This window comes from Embiotoca jacksoni, unplaced genomic scaffold (genome assembly GCF_022577435.1).
Source record: "Embiotoca jacksoni isolate LCO1_2020_lvr unplaced genomic scaffold, fEmbJac1.0.p SCAF_16, whole genome shotgun sequence".
NCBI lineage: Eukaryota > Metazoa > Chordata > Actinopteri > Embiotocidae > Embiotoca > Embiotoca jacksoni.
The window spans coordinates 5,535,479-5,561,539 of record NW_027185296.1 but is presented as its reverse complement, the minus strand read 5'-3'; the positions used below and the strand labels follow the sequence as shown (position 1 = coordinate 5,561,539).

General features: G+C 42.1%; 1 protein-coding gene across 1 annotated transcript; it reads left to right on the top strand.

Moving 5' to 3' along the window:
• Positions 1-1,486: 1,486 nt before the first annotated feature.
• dmrta2 (DMRT-like family A2) lies at positions 1,487-4,496 on the top strand. The gene is made up of 2 exons (XM_069150440.1): positions 1,487-2,310; positions 2,748-4,496. Exons 1-2 carry the CDS (start codon positions 1,851-1,853, stop codon positions 3,632-3,634), a joined length of 1,347 nt encoding a protein of 448 aa, XP_069006541.1. The 5' UTR covers positions 1,487-1,850; the 3' UTR covers positions 3,635-4,496.
• The last annotated feature ends 21,565 nt before the right edge of the window (positions 4,497-26,061 follow it).

The window sequence follows — 26,061 nt, the reverse complement described above, 5'->3', positions numbered from 1 at the left end:
GGCTACAGTTTATTAATAGTTAGGCCACGTGATCGATTAATAGCCTACTGATTTAACAAGACTGCGTATCTGATCTCTTTAACTATTATTATTGTTATTATTATTATTATTGTCTATGCTATCTTAATTACATCATATCCAGCGAGACGGTTATTGCATAATAATAAAAAAATATATATTTTACATTTTTATTAATGCTGTAAATGCTAAACAACCAAAAAAAAGAAAACAAATATGGGACTATTTAAAAAAAAAAATACACAGTGGTTTAATGCTAACAGTATAGCCCGTCACAATATCATGATCAACAACAACAACAACAATAACAACAACAACAACAACCATAATTTCGAACAATCTACAATTGTCAAAATCAACAGTTAAATAACCTTACTTTAAATAAATTAACACGAAATTATTTATATTTAGACTATCTCATTTATCTATCTATAAAGTGAATGAGTGTATAATTTTGCCAAAAATCTGACCAAATAAGGTTGGAAAACTGGATAAAAGAGCGGCATATGTTTCTTAAAAAACGTCTCAAACAGCAGCACAAAACATGAAGAGAATAATCGGCTTGATTCATTTTACTTTGAGTTATTTTAACCTTACAGTTTTAACCTTAATATGATGCAAAGAAACACAAAACGAAGACCTAAAAACTCGTGCGCATTTAATCAGAAAAAAAAAAATCTTAATTTGTTTAAGTTTTACAGTTAGTTTTTTTTTTCTCCTAAATGGACCTGATGAAACAAATATAAAGTTTTCGTTCCAGAAAACTGTGTCAGATTATAATCTTGTCTTTCTTTTCTTGAGCTGAGTGAATGACACATTTTTATTATCGACAGCTGCAATTCCTGCAGTCAATAACTTGCAGGCTAAAAGACTTCTTTTTTTTTTTCCCCTGACAGAGCAAATCGTCCCTCTTCATGAACCAATAAAATAGATGATACTTACCTTACAGATGAGATTACAGTCAGGCATCACCTTTAATTTAGGGAATTACAAATCTGTAATTAGAAGCATAAACATATGGAAACGCCGAAATAACGATGTCATATCCTAACAATCATGTCGCCAAATGATACACAATATTTCTTGAGTTATAGAGATTAAATTGTCCCTTCAGTTCGGGGCCATTATTTAATGGTTTAGGGTCTTGTTTGACATTCTAAAGCTGCTTTACAATAAATGTAATAACTGCGGGCATTGTTTTAAATCCATAATACTTTTTTTTTTTTTTTTTGTAAATTCACAGCATCGATTTGAGCTTTCCGGGAACTCCCTTCAGATTCTTAACACTTGATATTTGGAAGAAAAAAAAAAGAACTCAGGTGGACACAGTTGAGAAAAAGAGGCAAGCCAATCAGATTGCTCCTTCCCCCTTTGGCCAATGACAGACGCCACATTGTTGTCAAATTTGTCTAATGAAAACGTAGGAGCAACAATAGAGAGAGGAGAGGGGGATCTGTATCCACTGACAATCTCCAGAGGAAGTTAGTGTCTCAGGCTGCGGCGCAACAAGCTCAGCTCCTCCTGGACAGTTTGAACTTTCTATCGGGGAGGAACGAGCGCTCCTCTCGCCTCTGACTCTCTTCGGATTTAAACTCGTCTGTTTCTAGTCCTATTTTCGCTTCTTCGGCATCACTTGGACAGTTTCCATCGCAGTTTCGATCGTAGAGTCTTTGTTAGAAATCATTGACTTCAACCTGTTGCTCAGAGATGTTGAGAAGCTCGGAGCAGATGTGATCAAGCTCCACGGTGGTTTTTTTTTTACTTAAATCAGATCGTTCTTATTACGCCATTTTCTTGTTTATAGTTCACTTATATCAGTGAGGAACGCGGGCATGGATCTGAGACCGGACCTCCCCACTGTCTCTTCCGCCTCTCAAGTCCACACAGCGGCGGTAGCCGCGGCCGCAGCAGCCTCCATCCCGGTGTCAATGGCCGGCACCCTGCTGCGCGGCCCTCCGCTCATCCTGCGGGCCGCTGACAAGTACCCGCGCACTCCCAAGTGTGCGCGCTGCCGGAACCACGGCGTGGTGTCCGCGCTGAAGGGCCACAAGCGCTACTGCCGCTGGAAGGACTGTATGTGCGCCAAGTGCACCCTGATCGCGGAGCGGCAGCGGGTGATGGCGGCGCAGGTCGCGCTGCGGCGGCAGCAGGCGCAGGAGGAGAACGAAGCCCGCGAGCTGCAGCTGCTGTACGGCACGGCCGAGGGACTCGCCCTCGCCGCCGCCAACGGCATCATCCCGCCTCGTCCGAACTACGAGGTGTTCGGGTGCGTCAACAGCGAGAGCAACTCAGGTGAGCGGCGGAGACACACGTCCATACGATGGTTAAGAAGTTGGCTGCGTGTTGTTTTAGAACAGTGGCGTATAAAACCCTTCAAGCTTCTTGACAAAATGACCTTAAATTATTGACCCGGCGACTATAACATTATGTACTTGTCAAAAGAAGTTAAAATCATATTTAGAATAAACTGTGAGGCCTGTTCTAGTGACGTTGCGAGCGACACAGCTGATTCTTCTGACTAGTGAATTTAGTTGTGAAATGTGCCTTTACACGGTGTTTTACATTGTGATCAAGTGAACGTTGTGCTTGAGAATTAAATGTCTCCGTGAAACAGCCAGTTATTATATCCTGAAGATGATAACCTGTTATTGCTGCTTGATTTACTGGTTATGACTTTATCACGATGATCTCCAATCTCACACTCTGTGATGTTCTGTTTGTGTCAGCAGATTCAAGTATTCAGAAGTATGAGCTGTTTCCAAAGAGCCAGCTGTCCGCCACCCCGCAGCAGTCTTTGGGGAAACCGGCGTCCACCGAGAGTGACTCGGCCCCGGGCATCTCTTCCCCGGACGGCCGGCATGGAGGCTCAGGTTCAGAGAACGGAGACAGTGAGTCTTTCATCAGCTCGCCTGTGTCCAAGCCTTTAAAAGACGGTGAGGAGACTCCCGGGTCCGTCAGCTCGCTTGGCTCGGATTCCGGGTCTGAGACCGACAAAGACGAGCAGGAGCCCTCCCCGTCCTCTGCGGCCTCCCGCCACATGAACGCCATCGATATCCTGACCCGAGTGTTTCCCAGCCACAAGCGGAGCGTGCTGGAGCTCGTCCTGCAGGGCTGCGGTAAAGATGTGGTGCAGGCCATCGAGCAGATCCTAAACAACAGCGGCGCACAGGGCTCCAACAAGGCCGGGACAGAGGAGACATGGACGGCGGAGAGGATGCTCCAAAATGCGCAGCAGCCTCCACCGTCCTCCGCCACCACCACCACCACCGCCCCGACGAGGCCCATGCTGCCCGGAGCCATGACGCTGAGTAACCGCTCCGCGTTTTCTCCTCTGCAGCCCAACTCCCCGCACTTCGGCGCAGACCCCAGCACCTATCCTCTGGGCACCCACCTGGGACTGAACCCGCTGCGGCTGGCCTACTCCGCGCACAGCCGGGGACTGGCCTTCATGACGCCCTACTCCACCACCGGGCTGATGCCCACCTTGGGTTTCAGGCCCCCGATGGACTATGCGTTTAGCGACCTGATACGAGACAGGACAATGTTACACAAGGAGCAGAGCTATGCCGGCGGCCTGTACGGTCCTTTGGTCAACAACACGCCGGACAAGCAGTGAGGCCGGTGGACTGCTCATAGAGACACATTCCGTTGTGTGTGTAGCCACAAGTGTTGAAAATCTGTGATGTGTTCTGGCTACGGGCTGCTGTACATAGGAGTATCTGGCTTGTAGTCAAATGGTCTCAGAGGGGGAAAAAAAATAAACTCACTTACGTGTAATTTAAAAAAAATAATAATTTTATATGTTAGACCACAACCGTTTTGATGACATTCCCCATCTATGAACCTTATTAAGCCATCAATATAATAACGTAAAGCCGAAAATGTATTTATAGATTTCAAAATAAATCACAATCAAGCGGGGAAAATAAAAAAATAAAATAATTTTAACCATGACAGAAACATACTTTTATGACAGATTTTTATGAGAAATCTGTAAAAAAAAAAAAAAGAAAAAAAAAAAAAAAAAAAAGAAGAAAAATACAGAAATTATTTATCAAAGGGTTAAAATTTTACAGCTGGTTGGTGAAACTCAAGTGCATTTTTAAAAATGCGTTTTCTTCAAACATTGGATATTAGACGGAGAAAAAAATAAGTTATTAAACATGTAGTTTACGGATGTTAACCCCATTTCCTGCTGTGAAACTAATGATGTGTAAATGCCATTCATATTTTTCTGATGTATTATTTCAGTTATCTCATTTTTTTATTTTTTAAAGTTTGTTTCCACCTGCCTGTATTATATGTATTGCATTTGGTAATTATGAAATGCTATGATATATTTGACTTTTCATTTTCATTTAGTCAGCTCAAATATTTTGTGACAAAGTGCTGGATCAAGTCAGTTCCTCTTCAAATGTTACAAGCTGTGCTGTCATATTGTATGAATATGCTGGAAATAAATGTTATTTTTAAAAACAACAATGCGGAAATGCAAAATTATTAATGTTTTGACTGATAAAATAAGAGGTGGACTGTATCCATGGCTAAAACCCCTTAATTTGAAAAGGAAACAACAGAAACTAAAAGGCGGATAGATAGATAGATAGATAGATAGATAGATAGATAGATAGATAGATAGATAGATAGATAGATAGATAGATAGATGCTGAAAATGACTGGGTTTTCTGGCTGACTGCGCGCACACGAAGCATCCCATAAACACACATTTAAATATGTTTGATTTAGCTCTTAAACCTTTCATAAAACACCTGTCTACTGGGACTTGATACGGAATTAAGTATATTAGAGAGATAGGCTACAGAAGGTCAATATGTTTTCTTCTTCCATTATGTAGCGCATCATGCCTGATTACAGATTATAACGACTGTAAATAAGATACCAACGTTGACATGAGTCCCTGCGGGGAGTCATAAAATATGATTTTTTTTTGAGAATGAGTTTCTAGACCAGCAGGCCAAATTCATCTGGTTACACATTATTTTGTTCTTTATTGAATCCAGTTAGTAAAACTATTAACTAGTTGAGATAAACTGCTTATAATAACTTACACTAGTTGAGTGCAGCACATTAAAAAAAAAAGAGCGAGAAGAGCGCATTAAAAACCCTGTAAAAACACAAAAGGGGAAAAAGTTCATTAGGCTACATTTCAGAGGAATAAATTAGAATATTAAAACAATTTCAGTTATTTCGCTCACAAATCACACATAACTAAATATAAAATATAAAAATCACTGCGTATCATAGGGTTGTGTGACAATTTCAAATGGTTTTGATAAAAAAGAAAAAGATCTAAACACTTTTTGTAGGAAAACGAGCAGTTTGGTCTGAGTTCTCGCTTCAATAAACGTTTTGAAATAACATTATTCTGCGAATACAAAAGTCCAACCATTGGTTTGCCGCTGGTTGTATTGGTGTGCAGATGCGTGACCCATTGGTTTATGCCTCTTTCTCCACCCACCCACAGAATATACTGCCTCCACAGAAAGCTGAACATTTCCAAAGAACAATGGCGCCACCTGCAGGTCACCTCACGTAAATACCAATCAGTCGCTTCCAGTTAACGCTGCAGTCCAGATTAAATCTGATTGGTTGAGCGGTGGAAGCACCTGAGTGTCTGAAACAAAGTGAGCATCACATTGTGTACAGCTTGAGAGCATATGGAGCAAAGTGTGCAGGAGGGAGGAAGGTGAGTCCTGGTTTTGGAGACAGTAGGTCTGGATGGAACATCTTCCTCAGCCTGCACTTTGTCAGAGGTTCTGTTAAAGATTTTTTTCTTGCTACATTGTTTTTGTGAGCTGTCAATATTTTATATGTTACTGTGTATGCATTAAAAACACGTGCCCCCTCATGTCTTTAATGTTCTGTGTGCACCCTCCTGTTCCTGACCTCCTCTACTGAGACAATCCAAGGAGCACTAATAGTCAGAAATGTGGGATTATTATAGAATATCTGGAATAATTTACAGCCTTTATAGACTGGAAAGGCCACGTGGAGTCTGTAGACATCCATCAGAATTGACATGATGTCCAGTAAAACCTAATCATCAAACGGTCCGTAGTGCTGTCGGGGCTGTCAAAGTGTCGAAGAGCAGTGGACTCATTTCATGTGTGACACAGACAGCACCACTAGATGACAGTCTTGTCTCACAAATAGCATCTACAGTACAGCTATAAAATACTGCTCATGCACGTGTAAAGGCCAATATGGAGCCTACAGAAACCCAGCTGCAAGCATTAATGAGATATTTCTGCAAAGTCTAGAGCATTAAACACCAGTGTGAACTATCATGTATACAGTTTATACATTATATTTATAAATCTACATGTGTTTACTTGTTGTTTGACTTAAATCATTCATGACAAAAGCATAATGAACAGCACAGCACTTTTTTCGTGCATGTGTGCGGTATGTCCATTACACACCTTGATGTGCTGGCTTTTATTTAGCTGTGCATGCAAAAGCAGATATAGCGGCCTCTGCTGGCTACTTGTGACGAAAGCACTGAGTGGAAACATTTATAGTTCCTCTGCCAAAAAGGATCAGCCTCGTTGCTGCCTAATGAAGAAGGTGTAACAGGAAGACATGTTGGGTGTTAATTGTTTGCAGAAGCAGACATGAGCTGCTAAGCGCCCTGTTTTTCTATCATATTTGGTCATATTGACTGACAATTGATGGTTTTGTCAGTGACTTCATCACACTGCACCTGCAACGTGGAGAATTATTCCAGATGTCAGACCTGTGGCTCCAGTGTGTGAAAATCCAGCTAAAACTGAGGCGAGTCAGAGAATAATGAAAATGAGGAAGCCGGAGCATCAGCTTGCAGACGAATGATGGTCTGCTACAGTGAGTGCACAACTATATTTTCTCTGTGTTCACTAATGAATAATTAGACACAGGCAGATAAATAGCCACAGGCTCCCAAGAGCAGTGCAGAGAGAGAGAGAGAGAGAGAGAGAGAGAGAGAGAGAGAGAAATCCATTTAGGTTATTTCTCCATACATAAAACCCATTTTCATTTTCAGAGATGCTGTTTGGTTTACTGTCAGAATAACAAATAGATAACAGCTAAACAAACCAACACTGGGACTAAAACTATTATGCACATTCTGGACTGAATTTAGTGTCTTGACTCTTACAGCTCAGTAAACTCACAGATAAATGTATAAACAAAATAAATATTGTTGGTCTTTGCTGTCTCACCACCAATGTAGCACCAGTGATGAAGATGACTAAAAGCCTTGTCTGTATGTACACTTATACCCACTGGTCCAAATCATAATAAAACACTTGAATACATTAGTTTTAGTCCATGTTGTTATTCCATTACACACCCAAAGTTCAGCTCTATTATTCACAATAAATTACATGCTTAGAATTAGTTAGTCCTTCTTTTTCATTCCAACGGTTCGTTTGGGGATAATTATCATGTAAGCTCAGTATTAAGTGAAAAGAAAGGGCCCGACTCTCACTTCGCAGTGTGAGGGCACTGCAGTGCTTCCCCGTGTCAAATTAAATGTATCAAATTGTGAAGAAGTGCAGACAGGAAGGTGTGTGTGCATGTGTGTGTGGAGGTGTGTGTGCATGTGTGTGTGGAGGTGTGTGTGCATGTGTGTGTGGAGGTGTGTGTGCATGTATGTGTGGAGGTGTGTGTGCATGTGTGTGTGGAGGTGTGTGTGCATGTGTGTGTGGAGGTGTGTGTGCATGTGTGTGTGGAGGGGTCCTGTGTCTGATCATTCTGGTGAGGGTTATTGAACGCGGGCTCCTCTCTGTATACATTCATAACAAAACACCCCTGGTGTTGATTTGGGAATCTTATTCTCATTTGCGCTTCAAAGCGTCACCTCGTCTTTCTGGCCCGAGAGGACCCATCAAACTACCTGAACCCTCCTTCCCCCCAACACACACGTAACACAACCTTCGTCCATCTGAAGGCAGCAGGTCATTTCAGCCCTACCTGCTGGTAGCAGATTGCGAGGTGTGGGCTGCTAATGAGATCGGCCTACTTAAATGAAGAGGACGTTACGTTGGGATAGCCCCATGCTCTCCGTGTAAATACAATCAAAGTGCACAGCAACAAATCTGATGCAAACTTAGGTTGGCTGCCTGTTGCCACACTCCAGTTTGATTGGCAATTTGAAAGAGTCTGTATTTCTTTCAGAGGAGAGTGACTGTGGTCACCAGGAACCAAGTGGATTATGTCCTACAGCACATTCACAAGTTTTCCTTTTGAGGTAAACCTGGATATTAAACACCTCAGTGCACACCAGCCGCAGGATATTGTTATAAACCAAACTACTGGCTTTTATGCTTCCCATGTGTGTTATTCAGACGGGGTGGTACCTGGTCAAGAATGGCCTCTCAGGATCTCATCCAATTTTCTGAGAGGATTACTAAACATGAAAACAGCAGGAATCATCTACGGAGCAGTAACATGAGACCTGCTCAGCACAGAAAATAAAGCTACCCATCCAAAGCAGCTGTTCCACATTTTAGCCACCAAGAAGTGCTACTGCTTCCGTCACCAATGGCGGCGCCAGTCGGTAGCTTTCAGTTGCTATAGCAACACCAAGATTCGCTGTGGCAACCCAACCCCAAGGTTTTTGTTATGAAAACTAAATATACATATAGGTTTTAAAGAAAATATAAATACTTTAATCGTTTTTATGAGCTAGTTTTGCAAAATAATTATTTTGATTGACTTTTCGTTCGTAAATTGCTTTTGGTGGTAAATCTCACGAGAGAATATAAGAGGTGAAGGGTCAGGGGTCGCCTCATAGGGCAGTGGACTGAGCTAGAGTTGCTACTAAGTAGTGTCCTGTTTGGAGCGTAACTGGAAAATGGAGATCTTTCTCAGCATAAAATACCGCGACTTCCTACTTAGTCAAACGAGCCAACGAGCCCCAGCAACTTAGTGGACAACATGGAGCAGCAGAGCAACAGGCCGCATGTTTTAAGACTACTGATAGGAGCATTTTTCAGCTTTTGTTGTCATCTATATATTTGTCCTGTGTCACAACAAGTCCATTTTTGTTCACTTTTATCTTTTGCTAAAAAGTTTTTTCAAGATAAACAAATTTTCCTGTTTCACCTTCCAGTCTGAAACAGACATGATACACATTGTGAGAGAAGATGTGAAATCTGCCCGGTGTTTTAAAGGCAACAAGGATACAGTTGACAACTGTAAAGAAATCCTTGATTGTTATTTATGTAAAACAGTGGGGACACCAGAATCATGCAATTTGTGACAAATGACACCTGAAGATGTGGAATACAGATGACTCTTGAATATCCCCCCAAAAATGTATTACAGCTGATTCTTGGCCCCTTCTTTTAGTCAGACTGGGTGGCCAATTCTATGGCTGGTTCTAGGTATTTGGATGACCTGGGAGAAAAATGCAGGCGGGCTCCTGTTGTGTCTATGTTCCACTTGAAAACATGTTTTTCTGCTTGTTTCCACAGTTGAGTTTTTGAGCTTCATTGTACAGAATCATGTATGTGCAGAGTTTAAAAGTTAGGAGGCTGTTTTCACAATCATCGCCTGAAGGGGGAGATTTCCCTGTGCTCACTGAAAATCTGATTTGAAGTGGCGGTCCTATGAGCATAATTTATCATCACAAATAGTTTGGAAGGCATCGCTGGTTCAATATTCAACTTGCACAAGTATGATGTTGAAACTTGAAACCTCCAGTGCACAAACACTGAGAATAGACTTTACAGTAAAGTAAGGGACATCTTGTTTGCAGCATTTAAACTTTGGAAACAAAATATTTGTACATTCATAGATTTTTGAATTTTTAATGAGTAAGAAGGAGTAGATTTTCCTCAGCTTTTTTTTTGCTGAAGATAATTGCTTTTCTTGTGGAAAAATATATTGGACAAATTATGATTTAGAAAGGTTGATCTTGGATCATGGAGCTTCTTATTAAACTGGTAAGCACAATATAAACTAATACTTTAGATTTTTAAACTATATTTTAATGAACCAACCTCCTACAAACATGGTTGAAAGCTCACCTAATAAAGTGGGACCCAGGTGATATTATAGTGGAGCACATTCTCAAATATATTAAGAAAGCAGTGAACTACCAACAACCAATTACTTTCGGTCTCTGCGTGGTAATCCAACATAGTGCCACCATTCAGCTGCAATCAGCCAGACCTAGTGAGCAACCTAAGAAGTTCAGTTCACTTTAGAACTAGTAACCAATTTCTGCAATAAAGGAAGCTGATGTATGTAGCCATATTGGACACATAGATTGACAGTTTTTCCCCTCCTGCAGGCCACCTTGGCCCCGCTGTTACTTCATCAGTCTGTAAAATGGTAGAAATTAGTAATCTACTAATGTTATTAAGAGAGAGACCATCAGCAGTTGCCAGTGAGTTATTTGTACCCTGCAACTACGCAGATGGCCTGTGTGTATTAATAGTGTGTTGGTTAAATCTGCTGCTGTTGGAACTACAAACACCACAGGCTCCTTCACACAATGTGGCGGTTACACAGCACCGAGCTGATGTGGAAGAAAAACACACACTTAAAAATCGTTTTTAGAGCACAGAAAAGAATCTCCATTTTTTTGGAAGCTCTACAACAGACACTTTTATCCAGTTTCATGAACCCAGTGGTCCTAAAATCAACACAGCATATATAAATGACAATGTAAACATCCTCTTTAAGAAAAAACTAAACAAAACTGCAGCCTCACGTTTTATTTTCTCCAATGACAGCAGTAGGTGTGTACAGTGAAATTAGGAAATGTGCATGTGGTGGGTGGGGTGTGCACACGTGGAAGCTCACAGAGACCCTTCATATGAGTTTTAAGAATAAATGGACGTCAAGCCGTGCCGACACAGCATGAGCACACTTAATCTCCTCCAGTGGAGATTGTCATTCAACACTGCTGGGGCAGATAAGGTGTGCTGGAATGTAGCAGTGCGTATGTGTGTGTGTGCGTGTGTGTGTGTGTGTGTGTGTGTGTGTGTGTGTGTGTGTGTGTGCATCAGGTTGCTTATGCTTTCTGTTTGTATGTTTTGTGTGTGCATATATTTTGCTGCTTGTGTACAGTATGTGTGTGTGAACCTCCACAGGTGATGCAGCTTGTCAAGCGTGCTCCCAATACTTTCACAAACCTCAAAACACAAACGTAGACACCCACACAGCTGTGTTTGCATCACTTTAGAAGCCGTTACATTGACTTGGATTCGGTTCCTGGGGATCTGACCCGAACCATGGCTGTACTTGTAATCATGGCTACCCTCACTCTAAACCTACACCAAGTCTTCACACTTAAATTGAATGATTTAGAAAGGATGGGTCATGATTTCTTTTATATTCGAATAGACATTAAAATCAAAAACAATTATTAATGTGTGTGACTATCATCCTTCCATAATTTCCACTGTTTTTACCAGTGCCTGGTTGTAATGTGTTACTCCCGTCAGAAGATGGCAGTAATTCACCTAAAAGCTGTCTGCCAGAGCCAATAAACAACTTAGGAAGAAGAAAAACACATTGCTACCAGGGCCTGGAGTTTTGCAGCTGAAACTGTGGTGCTGTAAAGCTAGCATATACTGTAAGTCTACCAAAGCTAGGCACAGTCATTCCAGTGAAGCAAGGGGCAGACGGTCCATCCACAGATCATTAATCAGTAAGTTTGATGTTGGATGTGCAGTGCAAATAAAGACCCTCATTTAAAAGATTAAGCTAAAGACATGCTTCTTCTCAGATTTGTCCAAGTTGAGGGGTTTTAGAGGTTAGATGTCATTTGTTGAGTTTATGGCGCAAAAGAGTCTCTATTTCTGTGTGTGTGTGTGTGTGTGTGTGTGTGTGTGTGTGTGTGTGTGTGTGTGTGTGTGTGTGTCTGTCTGTCTGTCTGTCTGTCTGTGTGTGTGTGTGTAGTTCTGAGCATTTATCAAATTGTATTTTTGCTTGTAATACCCATCCCTTTGATGTACATTATCAGCACTAGCTTTTTTTTTTTTTTACCGAAAGAGAGGCAGGTCCCCACAATGTGACTGTTTCAGATTTATGTTCCCACATCATGAGTAATACAAGAACACACACACTACGCTGTCTGTTTGTAGGAGTGGGGATCAAGTAATTCCTCCTAGTGTGTGTGGGAGACACAGAAAAGAGTGTGCAGACCACTTGAGAGACAACCTTTCTTTGTCATAGCCAAATAAGTGAGGTGGGTGATTAGAGACGAGTCCATGTTTTCAACCTTTGCTTACACACACACACACACACACACACACACACACACATACAGAGGAGTCCTGTGAGTGAGAGTACCTGGTCTGTGAAGCATAACTCAAAGAGGACACAAAGATCCAATGAAAGTTTAACGAGCTGGTCACGTATAGGCTGAAGCCTGCTGCAGCTGCACCTCTGCACTGCTCTGTGTCTCTGCTCTGCTCTTAAACCACAGACCTTTCTCCCCAAACAAACCGATGAGGAAACTCACACACCTGGCAAACAAAACAACAGAAAAGAAGGTATATTTGCTCTAAAAAGATTGAGTAGTGCAAAGCCAAGGACATCTGAATGACAATGTTTACTTTTGAAAGTATTGAAGTTACAAACAAACAAACAAACACACACACACACACACACACACACACACACACACACACACACACACACACACACACGATAAACTCAGTTTAGAACCCCCCCTCTTGCCGCCCTGGACATATCTGGGGAGGAGCATGTCTGCGGCTTCATTTTTGAGATCAGGGCCATTGTTTGCACTGCATGTCCAACATCAAACTGACTTCATCTGATCATTTATTATTGATCTGTCCTGTCGATGGGCCGTTTGCTTGGTGCTTCACTCTAATGTCGGTGAGTAGCTGTGGTAGACTGATGATAGGCTAGCTCTACCTGCAGTTTTTACCTCATCTTTATTTATTTTTGAAGGAGGTTCAGACAGAATCTTTTACAGCTGTAGTCGTCTTTGTATGTTTCCGTTTTTTGCACAGTGACATTTAATCTCACAGCGCCACACAGTTTTACCTGCAAAGCTCCAGAGCCCGGAACCAACGTGTTCTTCTTCTCCTTATGTTGTTTAATAGCGAGTGTCGGACAGCTTTTAGGGACATTACTGCTACTTTCTGCAGGAGTAACTCATTACAACCAAGCGCCGGTAAAATCATGGAAAATAAGGAAGGATGACAGTTGCATATACTAATCGATTATTTAGTTTTTAATGACTGTTAAAAAAAAATCATGGCATATTGCTCATAGTAAATACTTAGGAAATCCTGTTTCATGGATTACATTTACATTGCAAATGATTCTTAAATTTGTATATCATATGTTCTATTGTATTCCACAGTTTCTCTAGATTGTTGTTATGTACCAAACCCTACCTACCTCTGGGATCAAATAAAAAATAGATATTTGACCTGCCAGTCTTACAATGTAGTTACCGTAACTAAAAAAACACTTGTCATTCCTTCCCACCTCCTCATATATATAATATACATATAATGTGCTATATGTGATATGCTAATAAATTCTGAACACACATTAAAATGATGCCAGCCTCTCCCAAAGCCCCCATTCTCGTTGTTCCTCATCAATGCTTTCTGCTGAAACGTACGATTTGCAGTGTGCAGTTAATGAGTTGTTGAAGGCTGAGAATGAATCCCATTCGAGCCGTAATTGTGGAAGGTTTCCCGAGGGGGCAAGTCTGTGTGTGTGTACACATACTTGAACGCTTTTGCATGTGTACTTCGGCATGCATGTGTGTCTTGTGTGTGTGTGTGTGTGTGTGTGTGTGTGTGTGTGTGTGTGTGTGTGTGTGTGTGTGTGTGTGTGTGTGCATGTACTCGTGTGTTTGTGTGAGTCAGTGAAAACAGAAGCGTCTTTAATCTTCATTTGATGACTCTCACTCAGAGCAAGGAGGCAGAAAACCTTGTAAAAGAAAGAATGAAAGAGGGAAGAAGAAATGGAAAAAGAGTGAGAACAGACGACAGTAAAACAAATAGAGAGAAGGAGGAAGAGGTGTGCAAAATGCTCTCGGTTGTGAGGAAGAGGATGTTGAGGAAGAGATCTCACCAGGATCAGAGCCAGAGAGGGAAGAGCTCTTTTCACGCAGACCTACTTCTGTCAGTCAGTCGGATGTCGCTGGAAATTTAGCGAAGAGCTGCTGAGGCCCACACACACTCAGCTAATACTTGGCAAACAACAACAAATCTAAGAAGACAGAAAAACATAAAAAAGTGTGCGCTTTTGTGTGTAGGAGTGGGGATCAAACAGTTCTTGGAGAGAGTCTCTAAATTTAGCGTTTTGCACTTTTACAACGACGTACAACATCCACGCACACACTGAACCAGTCCCTGTTTGTGTCATGCACCACGGATAGTTTGAACTAATTACAGCACGAAGGAGTAAAATGTGACACATGCTCTGCACTGATGAGTCACAGTGTCTTAAATTAGCACATCCTTTCTTACTGCTTCTCTTAACTGAAGATGGGAGAGTTGATAGGTTAACGGCACTGTTAGAGCAACGTGGTGCATTTCACTTCCCCCCCCCCCCCAGGTGAAAGGATTAGTGTTGTTCAGTTCAGAGGGGACCGAAAACTGAAAGCATGATAGTGTTACTTTTTACCTGCAACACCCACTCAGAGTCAGACCTGTAGGATCTGACTGAACCTTGAAGATTGCACCAGGGTTTTACATGAATTTATAATACAGACGTGGGCTTTAGAAACATGAAGATGCACTTACAACAAATTGAAATTGTGACCAACAGCTCAGGAGAAGATTCCCTGTGCTAGTTTGAAATGAATCTGTATTTGTTGTTAGTGATTGTAATGTTGCAGCACGCATTATGTGAACTAGAAAGATTTCTAGTCCTGTGACATATAATGAAATGTCTTGACACACTGGAGGAATTGCCATGAATTGTCCCCTCAGGATAAATTGGAATAACTATGTGAGTCCTTCACTTTTCATGTATTGGCACCCTCAGGTCAAAATTGTATTCTATTCAGTACTTTGGTTTGTGACCACATGTTAAACTGAAAGGGTGAACATGGTAAACATACCTGCACAGTGTTGTTGTGTACATGTTTGGATGCTGATGTTAAGGCATGGCTGTGCAGCCTCGCAGGGCTGCGATTATGGCTGCAGATCAAGTTTGGTCAATAGATGAGAATTAGGACATGAATCTTAGAAAACCTGCTTCATGCCCAGCGAACAAATCCTGAAGTTACAAATGAGGTCAATTATTTACTGCCAAATTTTAAAAAAATGATTCAGATGTACTGTTCTTCGTAATAACAGTTTGAGATGTGTGTCTCATGATGTTTCCGTTAGTGCACAACATGTTAGTGCACAGCATGTTAGTGTATTTACTTGCGTAGTGCGTGATATTCCACCGGGTACTTTGTCACAAATCAAACACGGTCGTTGTGCACTTAATGGAAATGACAACTATTATTGCGTGTGTTATTGTGAACACACTTCAGCACGCAAAATAGCAGGTGTAAGTATGTAAGATCACAAATTGAGACACCGGGTAGGTTTAAATAGACAGTACACTGCTGGATAGACCTTGTTTTTACAGCTGCTATCACATGGTTTGAACTTTGTAGGTAATTGTAGAATCACATAATGACGTTCCTCGCTTCTTCGGCAGGCTTCTCAAGTGTGTTTGACATTTTATTTATTGAGCTGAGAGTTGTTTATTTCAGGCAAGCGTTTCTTGGTAGGTCATTATCAAAATAGTGACATCCTCCTGACGCATTAACACTCCTACAAACATCAAGTGCAGCACAGACACTGAAGGTAGGTGTTGCTGCTGCTGGTCATCCAGTATTAGAGCGGAAAACAAACTTCAGGCACACAAACCACAAAGACGTCCACACCAACAAAGAGTAGAAGAAGAGTAGTGATAGATTATGTTGTTGTGGTCTGTGGATCTTTGTAAATTGAATTGAGAAAAGTGAAGATAGCAGGAGAAGTGGGAAGGAGGCAGACAAAAAGGAGACGATGAAGAGGAGAAAAAGAGGGAAACTGGGTCAGGCAGGAGAGTGGGGAGGTGGGGCAGAGGGGAGGCCCGGACTGTAGAAACATTATTGACCCCCCCTCTTCCCCCCCCCCCCCCCTTTAGTGTCCACCCCCAGTCTCTGACCAGCAATTACACCTCTCCAAATTATGATCCATACCAGCGGAGTGGACCTGACCACGGATGGAGATAGATGGAGATAGATTGAACTCTATCTCCTCCCTCTCCCCTCTCTTTCTCCCAGGTTTGCCGATGGAGACAGATGGCGTGGGGCTCCTGGCCTTGGCCCCTGCAGATTGATTATTGATCAGGAGGACAGAGATAGATCGAGGGGTGGAGAGGACACCGTGGAGCGGAGTGAGGGTTGCGGAGTTGAGGCAGAGGTGGAGAAGTGGGAGGATTTCAAGGAATTTATGTTTTAAGAGTGGGGGTAACGGATGGCAGGGAGGAGGGAGGAGGAAGGAGAGTGAGGATGCGGGCATGGAAAAGGTTTTCTTTAGTTCAGCCATCACCTTGAGAGGGAGCTATTGACTAAGCTCCAGATTTATAGCTGAAATCTAAAGTGTTTTGGATTCTGTTCAGGATTTCCAAGTTATAGCTCATTCTTTGTCAATGAATGTCCCACGCTCACTTTAAATAGATGGTAATCATTGCTATGGCTGCACACTCTGCATGTCTGAGAGGCAAACTTTGTGTGAATAAAGAAAAATAACTTTATGTTTTGACTTGGCGGCATGGAGGTTGAATTTTGAATTCACAGGATTCATTTTGCAGATAAAGAATTATCTAAGCTTTCATTTCTGTTCGATAAATAAAAAAAACTGCAGCACCAAAGTCACACTCAACATATCTTTTTTACATTGTCTACTTATCATTTGTGAGCGTAGGCCAGTTTTATGCGAGTGCCTGCCCTTGTGTTAGTGGGGTGAGTGTTTGTGAGCGTGCTGATGTGTCGGGAAGGTGAAGCTGTCTCTCCTTGCCAGACAGATGGCTATCAGCAAGGCTCCCGAGAGTGAGTGCTGCTTTACAGTGGAGCCAAGAGGTTAAGCCGCAATCTCCACTGTCTTCCGCTCTCTTATTCCCCCCCCCCTTCAGTTGCTGTACCTTTCATCTTCCCTCTGTGCATGTATGTGTGTGTGCGCTCATTTACTTGCTTTGCACTGCTATGTGTGAATATCAGGGTCCGCGATAAAAGAACAGAAGGAGTCTGTTGGCTGGTACGCGTGAGTGTGCAGGAGGCAGATACTGGAGGAAATAAACGACATGCAGGCAGCTGCCCAGCTCAGAGTTTACACTGGGTGCCATCACTGATGGCAACTTCTGACTGTGTGTCCTCCTGAAGTCATTATTTAGCTTAAAGTGATAAAAAAAAAAGAAAAACACTTTTCAGTCATCACCAAAGTGCTCATATAGCCTGAGAAAAACACAGTTTTTTATATACAAACTCTAACTTTTACTGTGTTCTTCTTTTCTTCTTTTTTCGTCTTATCTCCTGACTCTCCACGACTCATCCATATGTACTCCAGCCCCCAGGCAGAGGGGGAGTAGTATCCCAGGAGGAGGCATCTTTGTGGGCATCAGGGAGTGGGAGGACTGGATGGATGCAGGCATAGAGTTCTCATGGCTGAGTTTGTCCCTGAAGCCTTTATGTAGTCCCTTACAGCCTGAAGGGAAATTGTTAAATTATGAACTGTGACTTCATTTTTCTATTTTTGTGTCAAGAGATTTTGATTACAAAATACCTCTACTGTATGAGCAAGAGGCATTTTGTTGACGTTGGTGTGCAAAGCGTTGGCAGGATTTTGTCTGTAACATTTCCTTAAATCTGTTTTAGTGAATATTTCCGGTACTTGAAGTGGACAAAAAGGGCCAGTACTCCTGTTAATCACATGCTGACATTTATATCAGCAAATATTTAAGTCTTAAACTAATGGATATTAGGATATACTGCTGATTTTCACAACATGAATTTATTTAATTAACAACATTTCAACCATTTCAATTATTAGCTGCAAGAGCAGGTCAATATCCTGTATATCGAGGACTTTTAATTTGAAACAGCTACAGGATGTCGTGATGTTCGGCCGACTAATGGCGACTTTAGCTGTTATTTCCTATGAACTCTGGGCAGTTCATTAAATGATAGTAACATTTATTAATCAAGCAGTAGATAGTTTCTAATAAAAATATGTTTTTATATACTCACATAAATGGTTGCAGTATCTTCTGGGTTGAATTGAATTGTAGCTGCATTTGTTGTGCTGATGCTAATTAACAGGCTCTTTGCTGCTTACAGTCTTGGTAACGTTACCTTGCACGGCCTGCATTTACTCCTGGTTGTGTTTGATTTGACTTTCGAAGCTCTGCTGTGTCATCGTCTGTCTCTGTTCATGATGTATTTGTTCCCTTTTGGAGCCAGGTTGACATTATTGTAAGGTTGTGGTAACGTTACTTAAACTAGCTGCTGACAGAGAAATGCAGGCAGGTGAGAACAGGAAAAGGTCAGTGTCATGGCAGCTTGTGAGAAGTGTTGGTGTGCAAGAAAAAGCCACCAAAGTGTAAACTGTACACGCCCACTTATATTTCTGTATCAACAATAGATGAAACAACTACAGTAAGTGTAATGTGGAAATGGTTAGTTGACCCACTCTGGGGACGTAACAACCGATGGAGTGGTCAATATAGCTTTTTTCTGCAGGATAGTTTAGTGTCTTTCAGCTCATTGTTTTGGTTTCCTGGCATGCAAGTTTATTAGGTTGATTTTTTTTTCTCTACGCTCACCAAGCATTAGTTTTGTTCACAGCTGTTTTTGGTAATAAACTTACTGTATACTCTTTGTATAATACCTCCCCAAGCATCACAGACAAATTCAGTGAATAGCTGGTGAACATAATGCAGCATTTAGCAGCTAAACAGACATATGTTTCCAAATAAATAATACATTTTCCCTGTCTGTGCTGGATGCATAAACAATCTTTGCTAACAAGCTCACAATATAAACTTAAGCCAAGGCTGATATACTGTATGTCATTTATGTTCACTGCCTGTTTCCGCAAACCCCAAGTGGCTAAAAAAAATCAGTTGAAAACAGATTTTAAATTTAATATGAACTGAAAAGGCAAAGCAAGTTTCTGGTTTACAAGATGATAACAATAATGGAAACTGTCTTAACTTTCCCGTTGGAATTTGATGCAGGGTTTCAGCACTTGTGTATAGTGTCATATCAACATGAATTAAATATACAAGTGTTTCTGCATCCATATAATATTTATTACATAATTTTCAGACTCATCCACAGCCCATGAAACACAAGCTGGTGGAGCAGCTCTTGAAAATTTAGCTGGAGTGTGTAATACATCCTGACGTTTAGCAAGTTAGTGTTTACAGCGTTAAAAGGCTGCTTTCAGCCACATTACACATGCACATCTCCAGGATTGGCCGTGTGGCAGTGGGGTTAATGAAGTTTCTCTCTGCTATGCCACAGAGGAGAATTATCTAGTGAAGCGGGAGATGGCTGGCTCTCTTTGTGAGTGTCAACAAACACTGAGGGATTCCTCCATAAACTATAAGATGTAGCTGGTCATATTTAGCTGTATTATGCTGCCGTCTCACCAGTGTTTGGTGAAAATGTAATCAGCCTCGGCACACAAGTAGCCTAAATGAGAGGAGAAAATGAGAGGGAACACACACACACACACACACACACACACACACACACACACACACACACACACACACACACACACACACACACACACACACACGACGGAAGAGTTTCACCAAGATTCAGATATAGTCCTATGAACATACACAAACATCCTCATAAATGCAGACAAATAACTTTGCCGGCCAGCTTTTACAAAGTGCCCCGTCCCTCAGATCCCAGCTGGGGGTGCATAAATTCTCCCCAAGTCAGAGAAGGATGTGAGGAAATTGTGTAAATTAGGTGAAGAGAAGAGGATGAGAAAGTGCAGTGCAGAGTAAAAGTATAAAAGAGGTGTGAAATATCCTCAAGGCCTCCGAGTGTATCAAAGAGCATGGCCAGCTGTGTGTTTACCAACTTACCAGCATCAACAACAACACACCCACACATACACATACACATATACACATGCAAAACCATTAGTTAATCGCTGAGAAAATCTCTCCATTTGAAATGGATTGAATTTCTGTTGCTTTAAATGCATATGGAAATCGTGGCATTTCCATGGAAAGAAATTCAGGAATATGTGGAGAGACACTGCAAAAGGAAGGACATTCTTTAAGGGATGTTTTTCTGTGTGTGTGTGTGTGCGCGCGCTATCAAGAGTTTGCTGTGAGAAAAATGTTTTATTCGCTTTTCCTTTCCTGATGTTCTTTTTCTGAGAAAACCGTTTTTTTTTCTTTTTTCTGTTTACTGAGACAGAACAAGCCTGACCTGAATGAGGCGAGCCGAGACAAAGGCACAGCAAACATTTGAAGCCGAGTGCATAATGATAGACAACATGGAAGGACACTGGGTGCAGATTTGTGTGTGTGACGCTGCCAGGCAGGAGAAGGGTGTGTGAATGGGACTGTTGTTGTGTATCTGAAATGACACATCCCTGTTAAGTCCTCGCAGGGGGTGAATGGTGCAGTTTGTAGGGTCGTGGTGTTTGTGTGTGTGTACATCGGATCAGACGAACTACTCACCCGTGTGTTTGCTGTGTGTTGTGTTATATATCCATAATGGACAAGTGGGAAAACGCTCTCTCACAACCACAGTGCACACACGCTGCGAGGAAAAGTGACTCACAAATAAGTTCCGTGCAAGTCGTAATGCAAAACTCAATGCATCCATTTTTGAAGGAAAAAAAAAAATCAATGTCACCCTGTTGCTCATCATTCAACATATCTAAAAATATAGATGATTCCTTCAGTAAAAGTGATTTTGTTTTTGTAAACCAAGGACTCGGGTTAATATTCGTGGCCGCGCTGTCATTTGTAAGCGTCAACAGTAAACAACAAGCCTGGTTGGATGTATTAAGACGCATTGTGTTGTAGGAGTCGGTGTAAAACCATATTTTTAAGAATAGGTGTCCCTGTTTCTCCATCTGTGATGAATATCTGATGTTTTCCAATAGATTAAAACCTTTCTTGTTACTGCTCTACACGGTAATAACAACAAACAGTTGGAGGAGTGTTGCGACTCATCTGCCCCGAAGATACACCCAATGTCACAACAGTTAAAGCTCTCATCAACTTGAAAGCGGTTTGCCCGTGTTGCACAAAGCATTAGAGGCTTCTCAGCCTTGGTAAACATGTGTGTAAGGTTCAGCTTACACTGTTCAAACCTTAGTGTAAAAATTGAAAGTTTCCCTGCTGCTTTTATAGTCACCTTTTCCTCAAACTCCTCTAAGAAGTTGACAGTGATGAATGTCCTTGCCTCACGCTGAGTGGTGTCAATACTGAAACATGACGAGTCTATCCCTTCATTCACAGGGTCTTTGTCTCCCTCCTTCTTTTCTGCACTGTATCTCTTTTTTTTTGTCCGTCTACTCGCCGCACCCTTCGAGGAGGGAGAGGGGAGAAATGGGAGGTGCAGATGCCCCTCTGAATAAGAATTTAGGAGGAGCTCGATATTGTCTGTGAGGTTGATGAAAGGAGGGAGAAGAAATACTGGGGGTATAACGAAAAGGGTGAAGAGAATAGAAGAAAAGGGGTAAAAATAAATTGTGAATAATGTATATCGCTGGCCTCCTAATGCTTTCCTGTTTAATACCGGCCTAAATCCCTCAACTTCTCGTAAAAACTTCAACAATTTCGCAGTCGAGTAATCTTCCGATTTAATAACCTTAAGCTTCCCTAGCTCCATAAATCTGACGTTCTTACGCCTTCCCTTCCCAACCTCGCCCTCCCCTCCTTGTCCTCCCTCCTGCCTCCCTCATTCCAAGCCTCTGTGCATTTTATCTCCATAATAGCACAAAGCGGAGCGAGCTGCCTCGGTGGGAGAGATAAGGGAAATTCCTGCCCGTATTTTAATAGCTTCGCTCAGCTATCTCTTCCTACCAACTCCTCAGGAGCTGCCAGCCAGCGCACTCACCTTGGACACAGCACCCAGAGGAGAATCCTACAGAAAGGCATGACTGCTGAACGCCTGGTGTGTGTGTGTGTGTGTGTGTGTGTGTGTGTGTGTGTGTGTGTGTGTGCGTGTGTGCGACAGAGAGTATGTTGGCATTTGTGTGTTCGAGTGTTTGGGAATGTGTGTTTGTGTGTGTGCGTATGTGTTAATAAATGCATCTGAATGTGTGTAATGTATGTGTGTTCTTTATAGTGTAAGCTACAAATGGTGCAACTGTGGCAAAATGCAACTAAAACATGTGCTTCTATTTAGGATAAGACCTCCGTCATTGGGCAATATTGAAAAAAAAACTACTTTAGTTTTGGACTGAGATCAAACTTGCACTCCAGGCTTGCACATAGTACTCAAACCTGTTACCTGCACACTCCCACCTTTCGCCTTATACATACAAATTGCACACATCCCCCTGCTGTTGCACCGCATGTTGACAATGTGGGTTTGACTTATTAAAGAAAATCACTTGTGAACAAATGAAACTAATGTAATTTACACCGAGCTTGATCCGCTGTAGAGTTGATGCTCTGTGAAATCAAAATGCCTCTGCTGCCTTAATCAGTTACAATCCAACAGGTGAATTTAGACTCAGACTCATGGTCACGTTACAGCGGGCAGTAGAAACAGCCTTACCTTAATCCACAAACCTTCAATCAGTGGCATCGAATCCAAAGTGTTGCAAAGCGTTGCTCCTTAGATGGAGTCACTGTTATCTATTTTGCATGGTTTACTAGTTGTTTCCATTTTGTATTCATGAAAACAGCAACAGTTGACAAGTTTACAGATGCAGCTAATCATGGTAACAGTACATTTTGTGAACGCCCCCTCAGGAGTACAAGGCATGACCTGCGTATAATAGTTTGCTTTGTTTGATTGGAAGCTTAGCTTTCAAGTAAAATAATGTAGCCCTCGTTGGCATCAGATATAAATCTTGGACTGCAGACCTGACCGATATTCTTCAGGAGACCAAGTTGGAACGCCCATCATCAATACATTTCTGTCCTTGTCTCTGCCAGTGCTCCTGATTTGAATATTATCAGGCTATTAAATGCCCGCTCTTAAACGTCTTAACTCCTATTATGACGGTAGCAAAGGAGGAATTAAGGTGATGTTGTGTAACATACGACTTTTACAGAGGAGACTGCTGTTTGTGTAAACGTAAACATCTTGTTTGATAGACATATCTCCAGCTGCTTCTTTTCAGTCAGCCTGGATGGAGTTACCTGGACGATATGGTACAAGTGCAGAGATCTCAGCTCCCTCTGCACTGTTGCCCTGAGCAACCAATAGGAGTCACTCGACAAAAAATGATCCCTCAGTGGCTTCACAACTACAATACTAATTGTCTTTTGATTGAGCGCCCTGCCAATCTGGAAGCACCAGGGAGTGATGCATTTTTGGAGTCAAGGACAGGGACAACAGCGTTCCTTAATATTTTGGTTTTATGGGCCGAGCCAGGATGAAAGTAAATAGTATTTTCTCCCAACAGAATCAACCACTAATGGCATTGTTACCTTCAGGGACCACTTACAGTATAACAGGCACCTGTTTTGGAGTCCAGCAACTTAATTCAATTTAATCTCTCGCACTGAGAAATTAATGAAATCATCAGAGACAAAATCGCGTTTTCCATTTTAGGCACTGCCGCTAATGTTATTATCTAGAGTGCTTTACGGTAGGTGGGAAGAAAACGACCTGCTGAAGGAGACTTAGGACTTGAGACAAACATCTGACGTCTGTGGGAATCAAACCTGTAACCACCGCTACATCCTGTATACTATACAAGTTTTTAAGAGTCCACAGGTCAGGAATTTTCTATTAAATACTAAAAGACTGATAGATAATGACTGTTTGTAACTGCTATAGCTTTATGTACTTTAGGTGATATGAATTCGATTTACCTATACTAATTAACACTTCAAAGGGACATATTAATATTTGCATTTCACTGTCAGGAAATCCTATTACATTGTTTTGATGTGAGCCTGCCAAAACTGAGCTCAACACACAAAAGCCCACATGTTCTAATGACTTTTAATCCATCTGAGTCAATAGACATCAAGGTGTTTATGAATATTAGCATCCTCTGTCAGGAAAATTCCTGACACGACTTTTCCTGTCAGCAATTGCCACAAATCTTTGGAAGTAAAAAGTAAATAAATAAATAAATAAAAAAGAGGAACAGGCTCAATTCCATCACACCAGGAAGTGTGGGCTGCTGCGTTTTGATAGGCTGCTTGCCAGCGAGGCAGAGTGACAGAGTGTAGCGCTCACACACTGTGATGACACTGTAGCTCAGCCAGAGATGCTGTGGGATCACTGACACTGTGTGTGTGTGTGTGTGTGTGTGTGTGTGTGTGTGTGTGTGTGTGTGTGTGTGTGTGTGTGTGTGCAAGCATTTTTGTCGACATAGGCGTGTAAAAGCAGTGTGTTTGTGTGGCTCTGTGTGCGACTGCATGAGTTTGTGTCAATACACACACACACACACACACACACACACACACACACACACACACACACACACACACACACACACACACACACACACACACACACACACACATTTAATACAGCTCAAACAGCACAACTTCATACTTAAAAGTAGCACTTCCAGCCATTTGCTCAGAGCTGGTGAGAACTGGAGGGAAATCCAGAGAAACACAGAAGCCGAAGAAACAAACACAGATTTGGTGTCTGCGGGGAAGCCAGATTTAAAAGCAAGCCAACCGCCACCACGCACGCACGCACATGCACGCACGCACACGCACGCCCGCACGCAGGAGCACACATCTTGTCAACATCCTCACTTCAAGTGAAGGGATGAAGCAGCGCTGACTTGGATGCTTTGTCCAGCATTGTGTAAAGACAGAACAAAGAAGTGTGTTCATGTTGCATGAGGATACATTTGTGTGTGTGTGTGTGTGTGTGTGTGTGTGTGTGTGTGTGTGTGTGTGTGTGTGTGTGTGTGTGTGTGTGTGTGTGTGTGTGTGTTTATGTGTGAGAGTTTCTGTGGGCGTGGCGGGGTTAGGGGGGTTTAGGTCTGAACAGTGAAAAAGAAAGAAGTGAAAGGAGAAAATGGAGAGCTGGGTTGGGATTAAATCCTGACATTCTGCAGCTCTCAGTGCCCAAAAATACACCATCTCTCTCTGGTTTGGCAGGATGCTTTGGCAGTTTCGGGGTAGAAGGGATTTGCCTGTAAGTCACTCAGCTTTTATGTAATAGCCGTTTGCAGCGTTCCAGGGAGTCATCTGTGGAGATGTGACTGAATCAAGAAGAGAGCTGGGGTGCTCCACCGGCTGCAGCTGCCGGGGCTCGAGTCAGGAAGAAGGCCCCAGCGAGTGGTAGAGATGAGTAGAAAGAGAGAGGGAGGAGGAGGAGGAAAAGAAAAGGCAAAATAATGTGCAAACCCAAAATTTCAAAGAGAAAGACTTGCTGGGAAAATCATCCCGTGGCTGCAGGCCCAGTCTGCTAGATTGAGGTCTTCTAATCTTTCTTGCCTCCTGTCTAGTCAGCAGTGCTGCTCTAAGCCGTTGTGGTGGGATCTAAATAGGTGAATACGAGCCTATCTGCTTCTTTGTGTGACGTATTGTAGATAGGATGTAATCCATGACTTGTTTCAGCAGCACGTGGCACCAGCCAGAACAGAACATCTTTCAGCTGGAGGCTACGTGGAGTCTTCAGTGATGTATAAATGAGCTGAAGTTGAAAGGCAGTCCACTTTGTCAAGAACATTCGATTAGTTGGAAAAGAAACTGAGTTACAGTTTTACACATCTGAAGCAGCAAAATTCAACAACCTATGAACATCAAATGTACAAAAAGTAATTTTTCAGTTAGTTTTGTGCATTCAAAGACATTTTTCTGGTGACACCAGACGTCACTTGTCAGCAGTGGCGGAAAGTAACTAATTGCATT

Excerpts from the sequence above, each read along its gene's own strand:
- dmrta2 (XM_069150440.1), top strand. The coding sequence starts at position 1,851 with ATGGATCTGAGACCGGACCTCCCCACTGTCTCTTCCGCCTCTCAAGTC. Across the intron at positions 2,311-2,747 it reads CAACAGCGAGAGCAACTCAG|ATTCAAGTATTCAGAAGTAT; the intron begins GTGAGCGGCGGA and ends TTGTGTCAGCAG.